Source organism: Hyperoodon ampullatus, assembly GCF_949752795.1.
Source record: "Hyperoodon ampullatus genome assembly, chromosome: 14".
In the NCBI taxonomy this organism is placed as follows: domain Eukaryota; kingdom Metazoa; phylum Chordata; class Mammalia; order Artiodactyla; family Ziphiidae; genus Hyperoodon; species Hyperoodon ampullatus.
Window position 1 is genome coordinate 23,071,695 of NC_136927.1, and position 13,977 is coordinate 23,085,671.

Here is a 13,977-nt window from a genome sequence, read left to right on the forward strand (position 1 = left end):
GTGTGGGGGACGTCCCATTCTGTGGAATTTGCATTTGCGTAGGTGTTGAAGGCAAACTTTGGTTCAGTTGGGCCGTGGAGGTTAAGCGAGACCCATCCCCTGGTGTCTCTTTGTTGGGGAGGCCACCACTGGCAGAACTGGGGAGGTGCCCACTCATCACAGCCCCTGACTGTGGCCAGGGCGGGAGGCAGGAGGCAGGAACGAGAGGGACCAGCCCTCGAGGGCCTCGCAGTGGAGCAGTAACTTGATCAGAAGGCACGCCGGCCTCCCCGGCCTCCTTCCCAGCCGGGGAACCTCTGCCCTGACCTGGTCTGGGGCTTAGCTCTGCCCACCCACCGGCTGCAAGGGGTTACCGGCCACATCCACATAGCTTCGTGTCTAGCCCCATACTGGAAAGCGTGCAAGCCAAAAGCCCAGTCCAAGCCATTTAAATAAGTTGTAGCCACCTCTGGAAAGCCAGAGGCTGGATGAGTCAAGTGAAGAGGCTGGGAGGAATCAGCCCAGTGGGAGAGAAGTGGCCTCCTGTCCCTTCCATTCTGGCACGGAGTGCTGTTTTACTACGGCCAAGTGGCAAAGACCCCAAGCGAGGGGGCCTCGTGGTGGTGGCCAAGGCCCCGCCGGTCCTGCGTGGTCCACCCCTCGTGGCTTCCCCGGGGGACCTGACCTGTGCCACGAGCTTCCCTCTTCCTGTGTTTGGCCCCAGTGTCCGCAGGATGAGATGTCCGAGTCAGGCCAGTCCTCAGCGGCGGCCACGCCCAGCACCACGGGCACCAAGTCCAACACGCCCACGTCCTCTGTGCCCTCGGCTGCGGTCACACCCCTCAGCGAGGGCCTGCAACCTCTGGGCGACTACAGCGGCAGCTCCAAGAACAACAAGAGAGCGCGGGAGAAGCGCAACAGCCGCAACATGGAGGTGCAGGTCACACAGGAGATGCGCAACGTCAGCATAGGTACTGGCCGCCCCGCCTGCCCGGCACCCCACCCTCACCAGCACCATGCGTGTCTCCTCCCAGTTCGCAGGGCTGGTGGCTCCTGAGGCCTCTCCTTGGCTGCCCCATCCTCAAGTGGTCATGCCTCTGTATGTGTGTCCTGACCGACCCCTGCTTTTTATAAGGACACAGTCAGCTGAGACTAGGGCTCACCCTTTGGCCTCATTTTACCTTCATCACCTCTTTAAAAACCCATCTCCAATACAGTCACATTCTGAGGAACTGAGGTCCAGGGCTTCAGCCTGCGAATTTGGGGGACAACTCAGCCTGACAGTAGACCACTGTCATCCAGCAGACACAGTCTAATCAGAGAAAAGGGAGGGAAAAAATGGCCTGTTCAGATGGGATCACAGTTCTGGGGGACAGGCCCCATCCAGCCACCAGCTCGGGAAGAACCCCCACCACGACCGTCCCTGCCTGTGGTGGCCTAGCGTGGGGTCTCTGGACAAGGGGCCCCAGGGCAGCCACGAGTGGTGCAGGGAACTGCTGGTCACCCCGCGATCCTGGGCTCCACTGTGTCCCCCCAGGCATGGGCAGCAGTGACGAGTGGTCTGATGTTCAGGACATTATCGACTCCACCCCAGAGCTGGACATGGGCCGGGAGCCCCGCCTGGACCGCACGGGCAGCAGGTGCTCACTGGGCCCAGAGCCAGTCCCAAATGGCTCAGCACTCACCCTGGGAGTTGGTGCCCCTGGTTGAGGTGCCTCGCAGCCCTTCGAGGTGGGAGAACTGCCCAGGACACTGACCCACCACCCGCCACGCCTGTACTTGTGCCAGCGGTGTTGGCATTGAGTGGCCCCTCAGGGGTGTCCCTGTGTGTGGTCCATTGGTGCTGCCCACTCACTCCACCTTCCCCGGCTGCGTGTCCCCACAGCCCAACCCAGGGGATCGTGAACAAGGCTTTTGGCATCAACACTGACTCCCTGTACCACGAGCTGTCGACTGCGGGGTCCGAGGTCATCGGGGATGTGGACGAAGGGGCCGACCTACTAGGTAAAAACAACCATCCCCGGGACCCTGCTATGGTTGGGTTTGTGATGAAAGCAAAGTCTCTGTGAGCCAGGAAGTTCTTTTTACAAACTGTGAATATTGAAATGTATTCACTTACCATAACTCGCCGCTTAAAGTGTGCTGCTCGGTGGGGTTTGGGGTGCTCATGGATTCGAGCAACTGTCTATCGACCATCTTGTCAGCCCAAGAAGAAACCCATTCCCAGTAGCCCTCAGCCCAGCCCTGCTCCAAGCCCCTCCCCTGGGCAGCCCACTTTCTAGGAACGTTTTGGGAGGGTGGTAGTTGCCAGCTCCTCCAGTCCACAAGGAGCATGCCCAGACAGTGTCAGTGCCCTCCGAGAGCCCTGTGAGGCTATGTCTGAGATGGGTGCAGAGACAGCCTGCCTGATGCAGACTTGCTCCTGGTCCTCCCTCCCTGCCCAAGCCAGGCCCCGTGTGCCAGTGTCTGCCTGTACCTGAGGGCAGCCTGCATGGCTCTGAGGCTGGGCTGTGGCCCTCAGGGCAGTGGAGGGAAGTCACGCTGTCTCTCAGCGGGGTTCAAGCTCCCCTGGCCCAGATGTGTGTCCGGAGCCCCAGCCTGGAGAAGCGGCCTTGTCCCCGAAGCCCTCCCTCCTGCTCAGCAGCCAGCAAGGTGGGCATCAGGGCCGAGCGTGGTTCTGTTGTCAGGGCCGTGGTTCTGGTCTGTCCCCTCCCCACACCCCAAGGAAGGGTCCTCTTGTTTCTCCTTGGGGAGGGGCAGCAGCTGCCTCCACTGGATACATGGCGAGAAAGGTGGTAGCGATTCCACTAAGAGAATCCGGGAAGGCTGCCTTCTGACGTTTGATCCATGTTTTATCATCTGCTGCCCGAGGAGGCGGAGCTGTCTGGCATCTGAGGATTTCTGTTGCCAGCCTCTCTGCTGCTGTCACTCCCCCCCATAGATGCACCAGCAGGGACTTGGGGCGTCTCTGGAGCGGGTCCCCGGGTAGACAGCGCCGCCCGCCTGGCCTGCCAGCTGCACACACCACCAGGCCTGACCTGCAAACGAAGGGGGCCCGGCTGGCATTTTCAGCTGGAACAGCCTCGCTTTCTTTGCAGTGGGCCTGCATCCTATTAGTTCTCATAAGTTGATTGTCTTACTCAGGGTGGGGAGACCTCCAGGCAGCATCATCTGGGGTGTTTAACACCAGCACGCCTTGTGCATGGAACAGAAGTTTTTTCAGCCAGAATTTAAAGAGATATAGGTACACAACTGTATATATCAAATTGTGGTAAAACCATAACGTAAAACTTACCAGTTTTTAGGTGTACATTTCAGTAAAGTACATTCATACTCAATGGTGAAAGACTGAAAGCATCCCCTCTAAGATTAGGAACAAGACAAAGATGCCCGCTTTTGGCAGTATATATTTTTAATAGAATTTTTCTCACAAGCATTGTAAAAATATATATTTTTAAATACACAGAAACTGTTAGTATTCAGAAAAAGTCTACTCATTAGGGACAGTCACTTTTAGTATTTTGACATCCTTCTCTTCTTTACATATTTCAGATACTACCATATAAATTCAATTTTTAGGCATTTTTTTATTTTTAGAAAAAGGATACATGCTGATAATAATATTAAAGTAATATCAGACATTGCCAAGAAGGAAGTAAAAACCGGAGGAGCCCCCAAGCTGTGATGAGTGACACCCTCCCAGGCGCCAGGGCCCCAGCATGCGCACCTGGGACGTGGGGTGGCAGCTTTTGTCTGGCCTTTTCTTCATGGCTGATGTTAACATTTCCCTGAACCACTAAAATTCCTCTGCACGTTTTAACTTCCTTATCTTTGTGTGACTGTGAATTACCTAATCAATTCTAATTTTTGCTGTTTGAATACCACTGTCATAGCTACCTGTGGGCGTAGATCTTTCTAGATGTGGGAACACCCTGGACAGGTGTGGACTCGTGGGGATGGGCTATAGGCTGCTCCCCTGCATGTGTTCACACCAGCAGGGCCGGGCGTGGCTAGGAGGAGGCACCTGGGATCCAGGCTGTGACGGGTGGTCACTGGAGGGAGTGCCTTTCTGCCCAGGCAAACTTGGAGCCGCGCCGGGCCTGGGGGACGGCCTCCTGCACCACACTTTCTTGAGCTTTTGAGAACCTGATAAAAAGGTATAAGGCATCTCCCTAGGAAGACATACAGACATAGGATGTTTTGCATTTCCATGTCAGGGTCGGAGGCCCAGCTTCGCATTCCCGCTCCTGGTGTGGAGCTCTGGAGGAGGTCTGAGGGGCGAAGCGGGGCCCCCGCACCTTGTACCTTTCTTCAGTCTCGTCATGTGACAAGATTCCAACACTCATCACGGACCTTACGAGAAGAGCGACACCAATGTTTTATATGCACAGCCACCGTTAATGCCTCACACTGTTAGTGTCTCCATTTCACAGATGAAGAAACCGAGGTCACAGAGGCCGAGGTGAAGTGGCAGAGCCAGGACTTGAACTCAGGTCCCACCCAGGGTGGCAGCCCTGCCTCTAACAACCGCTGTGCTTTTTTTAACAGCCTTATTGAGATGGAATTTCCACACCATAAAATCCACCCACTTTCAGTGTACACCTCAGTAGGTAGAGGTGGAGTCTGTTGTAGCAGGGTTCCTGAGAGGGAAATGATGTCTGATGCATCTCCTGAGGTCAGTTCCCTCGAACAGGAGTGCCTGACGTGAGAAGCTCTAACCAGTGCATCTGATGGGTCTGTGCTGAGGGGCTGAAGTGAGAATCGTCTTCTCACCTGGTGGTGAGAACCCTGAGTGCCCAGGCACACACTGCAACGCTTGGCGGGCAGGGGCCCTCTCGGGCACCACTTAGTTCTGGTTGGAATGAGACCCCACTCTTGGGAGTGATGGGCCTTTGGGTGCCTTTCTGGAGCCTTCATCACGAGGAGCACAGGCAAGGCAGGCAGCCCTGAGGAGTTGAGGAGAGCTGCGAGCTCCTGTGATCTGTGGACAGAGCCCTGGAGTGAGGGGCCAGCCCTTTGTCCAGCAGGGTGGAGGAATGAGCTGGGGTCTGCTCGAGTCCCCAGAGTCTGGCTCAGCTGGAGGAAGTGTCAGTGACAGGAGGCCTGGTCCCCCATCACCAGTTCCTGAAGACACCCAGTTGATGGATTATTCAATATGTGTACTGGATTCGTTGACTAGCCACTTGGAAAAAAATGAGGTCTAATTCAACCTCACTCCGAACACAAAAATAATTTCTAGGTGGATTAAAGATCTAAACATAAAAATACAAGGATAACAGAACTGGAAGAGAGTATTGGAGAGTATTTTCATAATCTGGGCTTCTCTTCATTGCCAAAACCAAAGAATATATATGTATGTGTGTGTGTGTGTGCGCGCATGTGTATATATATGTATGTATGTATGTGTATGTATATGTATGTATTTATGGTCTCCACCATTAACATTAAAAGAAGTGAAGTACAATAGGAAACTTCCCTAGTGTTGCAGTGGTTAAGAATCCGCCTGCCAATGCAGGGGACACAGGTTCGAGCCCTGGTCTGGTAAGATCCCACATGCCGCGGAGCAACTAAGCCCGTGCACCACAACTACTGAGCCTGTGCTCTAGAGCCCGCGAGCCACAATTACTGAGCCCACGTGCCACAACTACTGAAGCCCTTGGGCCTAGAGCCTGTGCTCCACAACAAGAGAAGCCACCACAATGAGAAGTCTGCACACCGCAACAAAGAGTTGCCCCTGCTCGCCGCAACTAGAGATAGCCCATGTGCAGCAATGAAGACCCAACGCAGGCAAAAATTAATTAATTTAAAAAAATTTTTTTAAATAGGAAATGAGGGCTTCCCTGGTGGCGCAGTGGTTGAGAGTCCGTCTGCCGATGCAGGGGACACGGGTTCGTGCCCCGGTCCGGGAAGATCCCACATGCCGTGGAGCCGCTGGGCCCATGAGCCATGGCCGCTGAGCCTGCGCGTCCGGAGCCTGTGCTCCGCAACGGGAGAGGCCACAACAGTGAGAGGCCCGCGTACCGCAAAAAAAAAAAAAAAAAAGGAAATGAGTAGAGGCTAAAGCAGGACATTCACAGAATAGACCCAAACCTGAAAATATGTTCAACTTCAAGAATAACAGAAATGAATATTGAGAGAGTATACAGCTAACGCTTTTTCCTCAAAACGATTGACAAAAATGAAGCAGGTACTGTCCACCCCACTGATGGGAGGTGGCTGGTAGAGGCCAGCTGGCAGGGTACGGCCAGGCTGGACCTGGAGGGAGCGGGACCACCGCTCCTCAAATAGGGCCAAGGCACCCACAGGAGCCTGTGCGCGTGTCCTGGTGCGCACGCACAACCGTGCAGTCCCGAAATGCCTGTCAAAGGAGCCGATGCCCTAGGAAACAATGGGACGTCTCCATATGGAAATACATGGAAGCTTTCAAGGTGATCGTGGATCCTTCATGTGGAAGGGGTCCCGGGATACCGTGTGAGGTGCAACGGAGGAAGTTGCCCAAAAGGATGGAGAGGTGGTCACGATTTTGTTTTTTAGAAACTGATGCCTGCCTAGAGAGACGTCTGAGAAGGAGATTATCAAACGTGAACAGCAGCTGCCTGGGAAGTAGAGATGAGAGGGGACACATCCACTTCTGAACTGCCTATCAAAATGATAAATTCACTTTATCATTTGAATTCCTTCCACAGATTCTGTAGTTTGTCATTTAAGTCAGGCGACTTTTTATACCATTTCTTTCTGCGTGAAATGAACCAAACAGAACAGTATCATTTCCTCAAGTCTTCAGCTGGGTATCGGAGAGCAGTTTGGCACAAGCGGCGCCCCCTCACATCCTGACTCAGTGATTCCCTCCCTGCACAGTAGGGCCCTTGTCTTCTGGTTGCCCTTGATCTAAGGTCTTGCCCTTCCCCTAAGACCTGGGCTGGCCAGGGCCCCACCCCCAACCCCCACCGAGGCCAGGTCCTTGTCCGTGGCTCGCTCACTCTGGGGGTGCCTGTGAGGCTGGATGCTCAGCACCCACCACACCACACCCACACACATGTTAGCTTTACAGGGGTCTGGCCCTCCTGATGGTGGTGGGAGTAGAGGGGCAAGCAGGCTTTAGATCTGCACGCCTGCCCCTGGGCCCCCAGGACTGAGGAGCGTGCTGTTCTGACCTCGCCTTTCCTTCAGGGTTCCTGCCTTGGATGCATTTGGCACCCACAGGCCTGGGGTCATCTGCTCGTATGCATTTGGGTCCTTCAACATGGAAATGGCTGATCATCGTCGCTTTTTCTTTAATAAGAGTTTCTTCATTTTGTTGGTTTCAGTCACCAATTAACCTTTGTCACTTCCTTCCCCATCTCTCTGTGCTTCGCTGGACACGGCCCCAGGGGAGTTCTCAGGTGTGTATCTCTGCTGTCTATTTGCGGCCCCTCTTCCCCATGGTGGCATCCAGGTGGAGGGGGTGGCACCCTGGGACACCCCACTGCTGCTGCCCAGTCACCACCAGCTGTGCAGCCTGTCCCCTCCCAATCCTGGTCCAGGCCACTAAGGCACACGTGCTTTTGCTCACCAGCCTACTGCTGCTCGGAAGCTTTTGGTTTGCTCCACCAGCCCACTAATGGTGACCTTGACAACTGAGGGAGAGCTGCTGTGCCCTTGACCCCGGTCTCCTTGTAGGCCATTTCTTAAGGTTCTACAGAGCCAATAGAGGCGGAGGCTAGTTAACTGGACACAGAGTACAGGCTTAGTGCTGTGGCACCTCCCCTCTGTTGGGTACACCCTTGAAGTCAGGGGTCCTCTCCTCACGGGGCACATGGGCCAAGCTCCTGCTTTCCTGCTTTCAGCAGAGGCTCTGAGGTCCTGCCCATCCCCGTGCTACCTCCCCACTATGTTCAAGGGCACCCAGGGCCTGGTCACAGCTCTCCCTCATTTGCAGAGACCTCTGTCCTTAGCCCCCACCCCCCACCCCACCACCCCAGGATTTTAGTGTAAGATGTCAGTTGTGTTGCCCTGACCCTCCACCTCACCACCCAGGGTAAACTTTCTGGAAGGAGTAGCTGGCCCCATCCTGTCTCCCGCTGCTCCTGTCCCACTCCTGTGTCCACCCCTAACCCAGCAAGGAGTAGCCCTGAAGTCCACCCGCCTGCTTATCACACGGGCTTAACGCGCTTCTTTTCTCTCCCCTCCTCTCTCCCTCTCCTTCCTCCCGCCCTGGTCGCCCATCTCCCGTGGGACTGGGACGGCGCCCATAGTGCGCGATGATTTTTTTGGTAAGGCCGAGGCCCTGTTTCAGTATGTGTTTCCCTGCTTCTGGCTTCCTCTGCCTCCCTGACACCTTCTCATGCTTCATGAGCTATTTGCTTTGTTGAGCCCGGTGGGGCAGCCGTGGGGGCAGTGGTGTCCGTGGCTTCAGGGGTGGGGGTGGGGGTGGGCCTCCAGCAGGCATGGTGAGCGGGCACCTGACTCCCTCAGAGCAGACCCTTGGTGGGCTGAGGAGGGAACCCCAGCCTCTCTGAGCGCGCCCCCTCCCATTAGTTCAGGAAGGCCTGAGCCCGGTGCCTGCTGCATCCCATCTGAAGGGCAGGCAGGCCATGTTTGAGGCGAGGAGGTGAGAATAGAAACAGCCGGCAGAACCCTAAGCTGGGCACACCGTGTGCGTGGGTCATCTCGTCTCACAGTTGTGTTAAGGCCACGGAGGAGGGAAGTGAACAAGAGGAACAGACCTTGGGCTTCGAGGCAGTCCTAAAGGATTAGATGCGGTGCTTTGGGGTTTGGTGACACGCTTGCAGAGACCTCACTCTGCGGGGCCCACTTTGGGGTCTGGCCATCCCCTCTGGGCACCAGCCCCCGGAGTGCTGTCCTCACCTCCACTCCCACCTTCTGGCTCCTGAAGGCCTGCTCCCAGCCTGGTGGAGGGCTGCACCTGCCATGGACCATCCCATCTCCTTGGCCAGGGCTCTCTGTCCCCATCACCACAGCTCCAACCTCCATTCTCCGAGGGGGCAGCTCTGTAAAGGGTCTGCTTCACGATGGCCTGGAAGTCGCAGGGCTGGGGGAAGGCAGTGATACTGGGCCAGGGGTGGGCATCGATTGAGGAGGTTGCACAGAGGCCATAAGGGTACTGTCCGGGCCCTGCTGGTACCCAGACTTCATGTTGGTAGAGAGCTGTGAGAGCCCATCACTGAGTTCCAGAATGTAAGCCCAGGGCTGCTGCATCCATCAGGGCAGAGGAGACCTGCTCATTGCCCTCCAGAGGCCAGTCTGAGACCCCCACGGGGCTCGCACGCAGCAGGTCCTTTCCTGACTGCGTTGCTTGGTGGAGAGCCTGCCTCAAGACCGGCAGAGGCCTCTCTTAGGGTCGCCCGGCCTCCCCAGGCAGGCATTTTCCTGCAGATCGGGCCTCTGTTCCTTATCCCCTCACATCAGCCCTTCCGGGGGGTCCATCCTTCCAGGGTTGGGCCGCCCCCCGGCAGGACGTCTGTTATTCTGAGGCAGGTGTGAGCATCAGGGTCTGGCTTCACCAGGCACACATAATAACTCCGTACCTTTTGTTTCAGGAATGGGCAAGGAAGTGGGGAATCTGCTGCTGGAGAACTCACAGCTTCTAGAAACCAAGTAAGGATGCTCTTCCTCAGCACCACAGTTGCTGCGACAGCCCCCCACCAGGACCAGGGGCTCCTGTAACAACTGTGTCGGCCCAGCCTCAGGGCAGTCCCCAGGGAGGACCGGACCCACTGGACTGAGCTCCCCCTTCCTGGGGAGAGGGTTGGGTGGTCACCTCCTCTCACCACTTTCAAGACCAGGATGTGTCTGCTCAGATACACCAGGGCGGGCAGACCCCTTTGAAACCCCATCACTTAATGTACACACCGGCTCACAAGGAGCTCCCCTCTTTCTGCCTTTTCAAAGAAACGCTCTGAACGTGGTGAAGAACGACCTCATCGCCAAGGTGGACCAGCTCTCGGGGGAGCAGGAGGTGCTGAAGGGGGACTTGGAAGCCGCCAGGCAGGCCAAACTCAGACTGGAGAACCGCATCAAGGACCTGGAGGAGGAGCTGAGGAGGTGAGCGGGGCTCCTTGAGGAGCGGGGCTCCCATGGAGGCTGGGCCACCAGGCGTGGAGAGCGGGGTCAGGCCCTGCCCAGGCCCCTCCGGTCCTCTCCGCAATCCCCTGGCATCTGCTGTCTAGCTAACCACACCCCCTGAGGTCATTCCTTCCCAAAGTGGCTCACTTTGCGTGCTCACTGCTCAGCCTCCTGCTCATCCCTGAGCTACATCTCATATTCGACCCCATCCAGACCCAACTACTGTGTTGGCAACCCACCCCTCCCCTCTTGTCTCCACCATCCTCGGGGGAATAATCCCACACAAGAGACAGTGTCCTGTCTTGGGTGTCCTTTTTCTGGCAGCTGAGCGGGGCCTTCCCACTCCTCTCACACTATTACATTCGTTCAGGAGGAGGGAAGGGAGGATAATGGCCTCTGGCCACCGCAGGTCCCCCACACTCCCCTCTGCTCCCCAGCCCTCGATCAGCCGAGGTTGGGTCACAGAGCCTTGCTGGGAAGCTCTGGGGTGTCCTCCCCAGCACTCTGCACGTCCCTGTGGCCTTTCTCTTCCAGCCTGATCCTCACCCCATTCTCCCAAAGTGGTGCCTTTGGCTTCAGACAGGAAAGGGGAGGTGTGAGGGGTGGGCCCTAGGCAGGTGGCGCCTGTGCCAGGTTTGTGGGACTGGGAGCCAGGTCTCCTCTGGCCCTGCCTGAAGCCAGCACTGCCCTTGCCTTCCCGTTAGCAATTGACCACCTGAATTGGAGGTCCTGTTCCTTGGCTGGGCTTCAGGGCACATGTGGGCAGGGGTGTGGAGCCACCCGTCCCCAAGGCACTGGCAGGAATGCTCAGGGCCTAGAACCTGAGGGGAGACCCCTGAGTGCAGCTGAGAGGTGGGACACATCCTCTGGGCCAGTGCCCAGTGGGGCCGTCACCCTGCCCCGCTTCCTTCCTCATCCTGCAGAGTGAAGTCAGAGGCCATCATTGCCCACCGTGAACCCAAAGAAGAGGTGGAGGATGTAAGCAGCTATCTCTGTACAGAATTGGTATATTCCACTATTAACATGTGGGCACGGGGGGTGGGCAGTGTGGGCGGGCTTCCCGGGGATGTGCTAGTTCTTCTGGGTCTCTGGGTCCTCCTCACCCCTCCTGTGTGATGCCTGCACCCAGCAGCAGCCTCACCGCCCCACTGCCCCGGTGACTTTGTGCGGTCAGAACCAGCCCCCTCTCTGCGGGATGCCCCCTCACCTAGGTCCTAGCAGATGTGGATTGCACTGTCACAAGTGGGGTCTCCCTGCTTACCGGCCCAGCTGCTGCCCCCCAGACAGAACAGTTTGAGTACCTGAGGCCCTCAGATGCCTCATCTGTCCTCACAAACCCCCGGAGATGCATGAAATGTTCTGAGGAAAGCCCTAGGAGTGGCTGTAGGGAAGGGTTTGTAGGGGTCTTTGCCCTTCCCAGGTCCTCTCCAGAATAGGGGCCCCAGCCCAGCGACCTGGCCGCCTTCCTTACAGAGAGAGCAGGCATGGGTCTTTTAAGCCAAGGTGAAGTTTGGACGCCGACCTCACCACTCATCCACTGTTATTTTGGGGGTTGTGGGATGCACGTAACAGGATGCCGATCCCATAGCAGGCACTTGGGAAACTGCAGCTGTTCACCTTGCCCATCCTGCACAGCCCCTCACCTCCAAATACTCTAGGAAAGAAACAAAGCCGCAGGTGTATTAGGCAGCTGTGGCTCCTCAAGGCCCTCCCACTCGGGCATGGAGGACACCCGATTGGTGCCTTAACCTCCTGGTGGGGGGCCTGGGGCTGCCGATGCTCCTGTGAACTCCGAGTGCCGGTGGTGGGGGCACGAGGGGAGGGCAGCCCAGGGCAGGGCTGCATAAGGAGACAGTCCTGCCAGGGACAGCAGATCCCATGCAGATCCGCCGGTACAAGTGTCCAGTTCCGAGGCAGTGACCGGGGTCCTGCTCGCCAGACCTTCCCCAGAACCTTTCTTCCTGCTATGCCACTGTGGGCCAGTCCCACCTGTTAGCATTGACCGGTGGCATTTGGGATTGCCAGGGTGTCTGGGAGCGTGTAGGAAAACACACTGTGTGTTGTACCCCTCGAGTGTGTCATGTGACCTTCTGGAAAGAAGGGGGGGCCCTTTCGGGGTGGTGGCTCCTGTTCCTGTGCTCATCCCTCCCCACTGCGTTTGCCTGAAGCTCTGTGGGAAAGCGCCCTCGGGTGCACCCACTCCCAGAGGCGGCCCCTCGCTGGCTGAGCAGCGGCACTCTCCCTGCAGGACAAGATCCCCATGGCGCAGCGCCGCCGCTTCACGCGTGTGGAGATGGCCCGCGTGCTCATGGAGCGCAACCAGTACAAGGAGCGGCTGATGGAGCTGCAGGAGGCCGTGCGGTGGACCGAGATGATCAGGTGGGCCTCCCAGCTCCTGTGGGCTCCAGAAGACACGCTCCCATCTCCGTCTGTGAGCTGTGGTCGCTCTAGGAGGTCCTGGGGATGGGATTGAGGCTGACCACCCCTACACCTCCCTCTCTTCCGGGAGAATTAAGGGTGTCGGGTCCTCCCTGGTGGAAGCCTGCAGGGGGCCAGCAGAACTGGGCCTCTGGTGCAGCCCTGACCTGGCCAGTGGGCTAGAGAGAGGTTGGGGTTTGTTGGGGCCAGTGCACCGGGGTCTCTCTAGGAAGTTGTGGGTGACTCGCCTGGGAGCCCCTCTTGTCTGATGATCCAGTCCGTGTGTCCATGGGGAGGGTCCCAAGCAAGGGAAGCAAGAGGGGCCCGGTGAGAGGGGGGCTTGGTTGGACTGGGTGGGGCCGAGTCAGGCTGGGCATGGCTGAGTGGGGCCTCTCCCCCTGCCCTCCCCTGTAGAGCATCCCGAGAGCATCCGTCTGTCCAGGAGAAGAAGAAGTCCACCATCTGGCAATTGTGAGTTGGGGGCACTGGGAGGGCACTGGCAGTGGCCGCTGAGGAGGTCTCCCCTCAGACCACCCCTCACCCCCTATGCTTCGGCTGGCAGCTTCAGCCGCCTCTTCAGCTCCTCCTCAAGCCCCCCTCCGGCCAAGCGGTCCTACCCCTCCGTGAACATCCATTACAAGTCACCCACCACGGCCGGCTTCAGTCAGCGCCGCAGCCACGCCATGTGCCAGATCTCCGCCGGCAGCCGGCCCCTGGAGTTCTTCCCAGATGAGTGAGTTTCCAAGGCCTGCCCTGCCCTTCCCCGCTGGCCTGCACAGGGGGAGTCCCTGTGTCCCAGGGCCCCTCCCCTCCAGGCTCTGAAGCAGGACCGGTTTCCACCTTGCTGCTCTGGCGGCTGTGCTCAGGGGATGGGGTCCGTAGTGGGAAGGACACTGACCAGGCATCAGGGGTCACGACCTCTCCGTGCACACCGTGTGTACCCCTCCACCCTCAGTGGGAGCACTGGATGTCCCTCAGCAGAGGCTGCGCTCCCCCACAGGCCCTCCGCTTAGTCCCGGAGGCCTGCGCCTTGCTCCTCGGGTGACCCCTAGCAGGCAGCCTGCAGCCATTTCAGGTGCCACCAGGGCTGTGGGTCCCTACCAGCTGGCCCAGGGCAGCGGCTGGATGTGGCCTCCAAGCCTAGAGCTGGGGAGAGCCCCCTGCCGTCAGATGGGCACCCGGCAGGGACGGTCCAGGTCCAGGAGGGAGAGCTCCGGGGTGGCAGGCATGCTCCCTGCAGACGCAGTAACCTGCCTTTCCTCCACCAGCGACTGCACGTCCTCTGCAAGGCGGGAGCAGAAGCGTGAGCAGTACCGCCAGGTGCGCGAGCACGTGCGCAATGACGACGGGCGGCTGCAGGCCTGTGGCTGGAGCCTACCAGCCAAGTACAAGCAGGTGCTGGGCGCAGGGCAGCATGGGGGGCGCTGCAGGCGGGGAGCCCCTGGGGAGCCCCGTACGCGCCCAGGGCCCCAAGTCCAAAACCTGGAGGACCGGGTAGTGGACTGCAGCCCCACA

General features: G+C 58.0%; 1 protein-coding gene across 4 annotated transcripts in view; it reads left to right on the plus strand.

Annotated features, from left to right (window-relative positions):
• The window catches only part of MAPK8IP3 (mitogen-activated protein kinase 8 interacting protein 3), a gene marked incomplete at both ends in the record, with an annotated part of 45,987 nt that overhangs the window by 27,608 nt on the left and 4,402 nt on the right, over positions 1-13,977 (plus strand). For 3 of the 4 annotated variants that reach the window (XM_079718496.1, XM_079718493.1, XM_079718495.1), the window contains 10 exons: positions 704-950; positions 1,517-1,619; positions 1,865-1,983; positions 9,486-9,576; positions 9,871-10,023; positions 10,968-11,049; positions 12,293-12,423; positions 12,877-12,933; positions 13,025-13,195; positions 13,731-13,857. In XM_079718496.1, coding sequence (XP_079574622.1) covers positions 704-950; positions 1,517-1,619; positions 1,865-1,983; positions 9,486-9,576; positions 9,871-10,023; positions 10,968-11,049; positions 12,293-12,423; positions 12,877-12,933; positions 13,025-13,195; positions 13,731-13,857 — 1,281 coding nt within the window. The remainder of the gene's footprint in view (positions 1-703; positions 951-1,516; positions 1,620-1,864; positions 1,984-9,485; positions 9,577-9,870; positions 10,024-10,967; positions 11,050-12,292; positions 12,424-12,876; positions 12,934-13,024; positions 13,196-13,730; positions 13,858-13,977) is intronic. The other variant, XM_079718494.1, reaches the window with a different exon arrangement.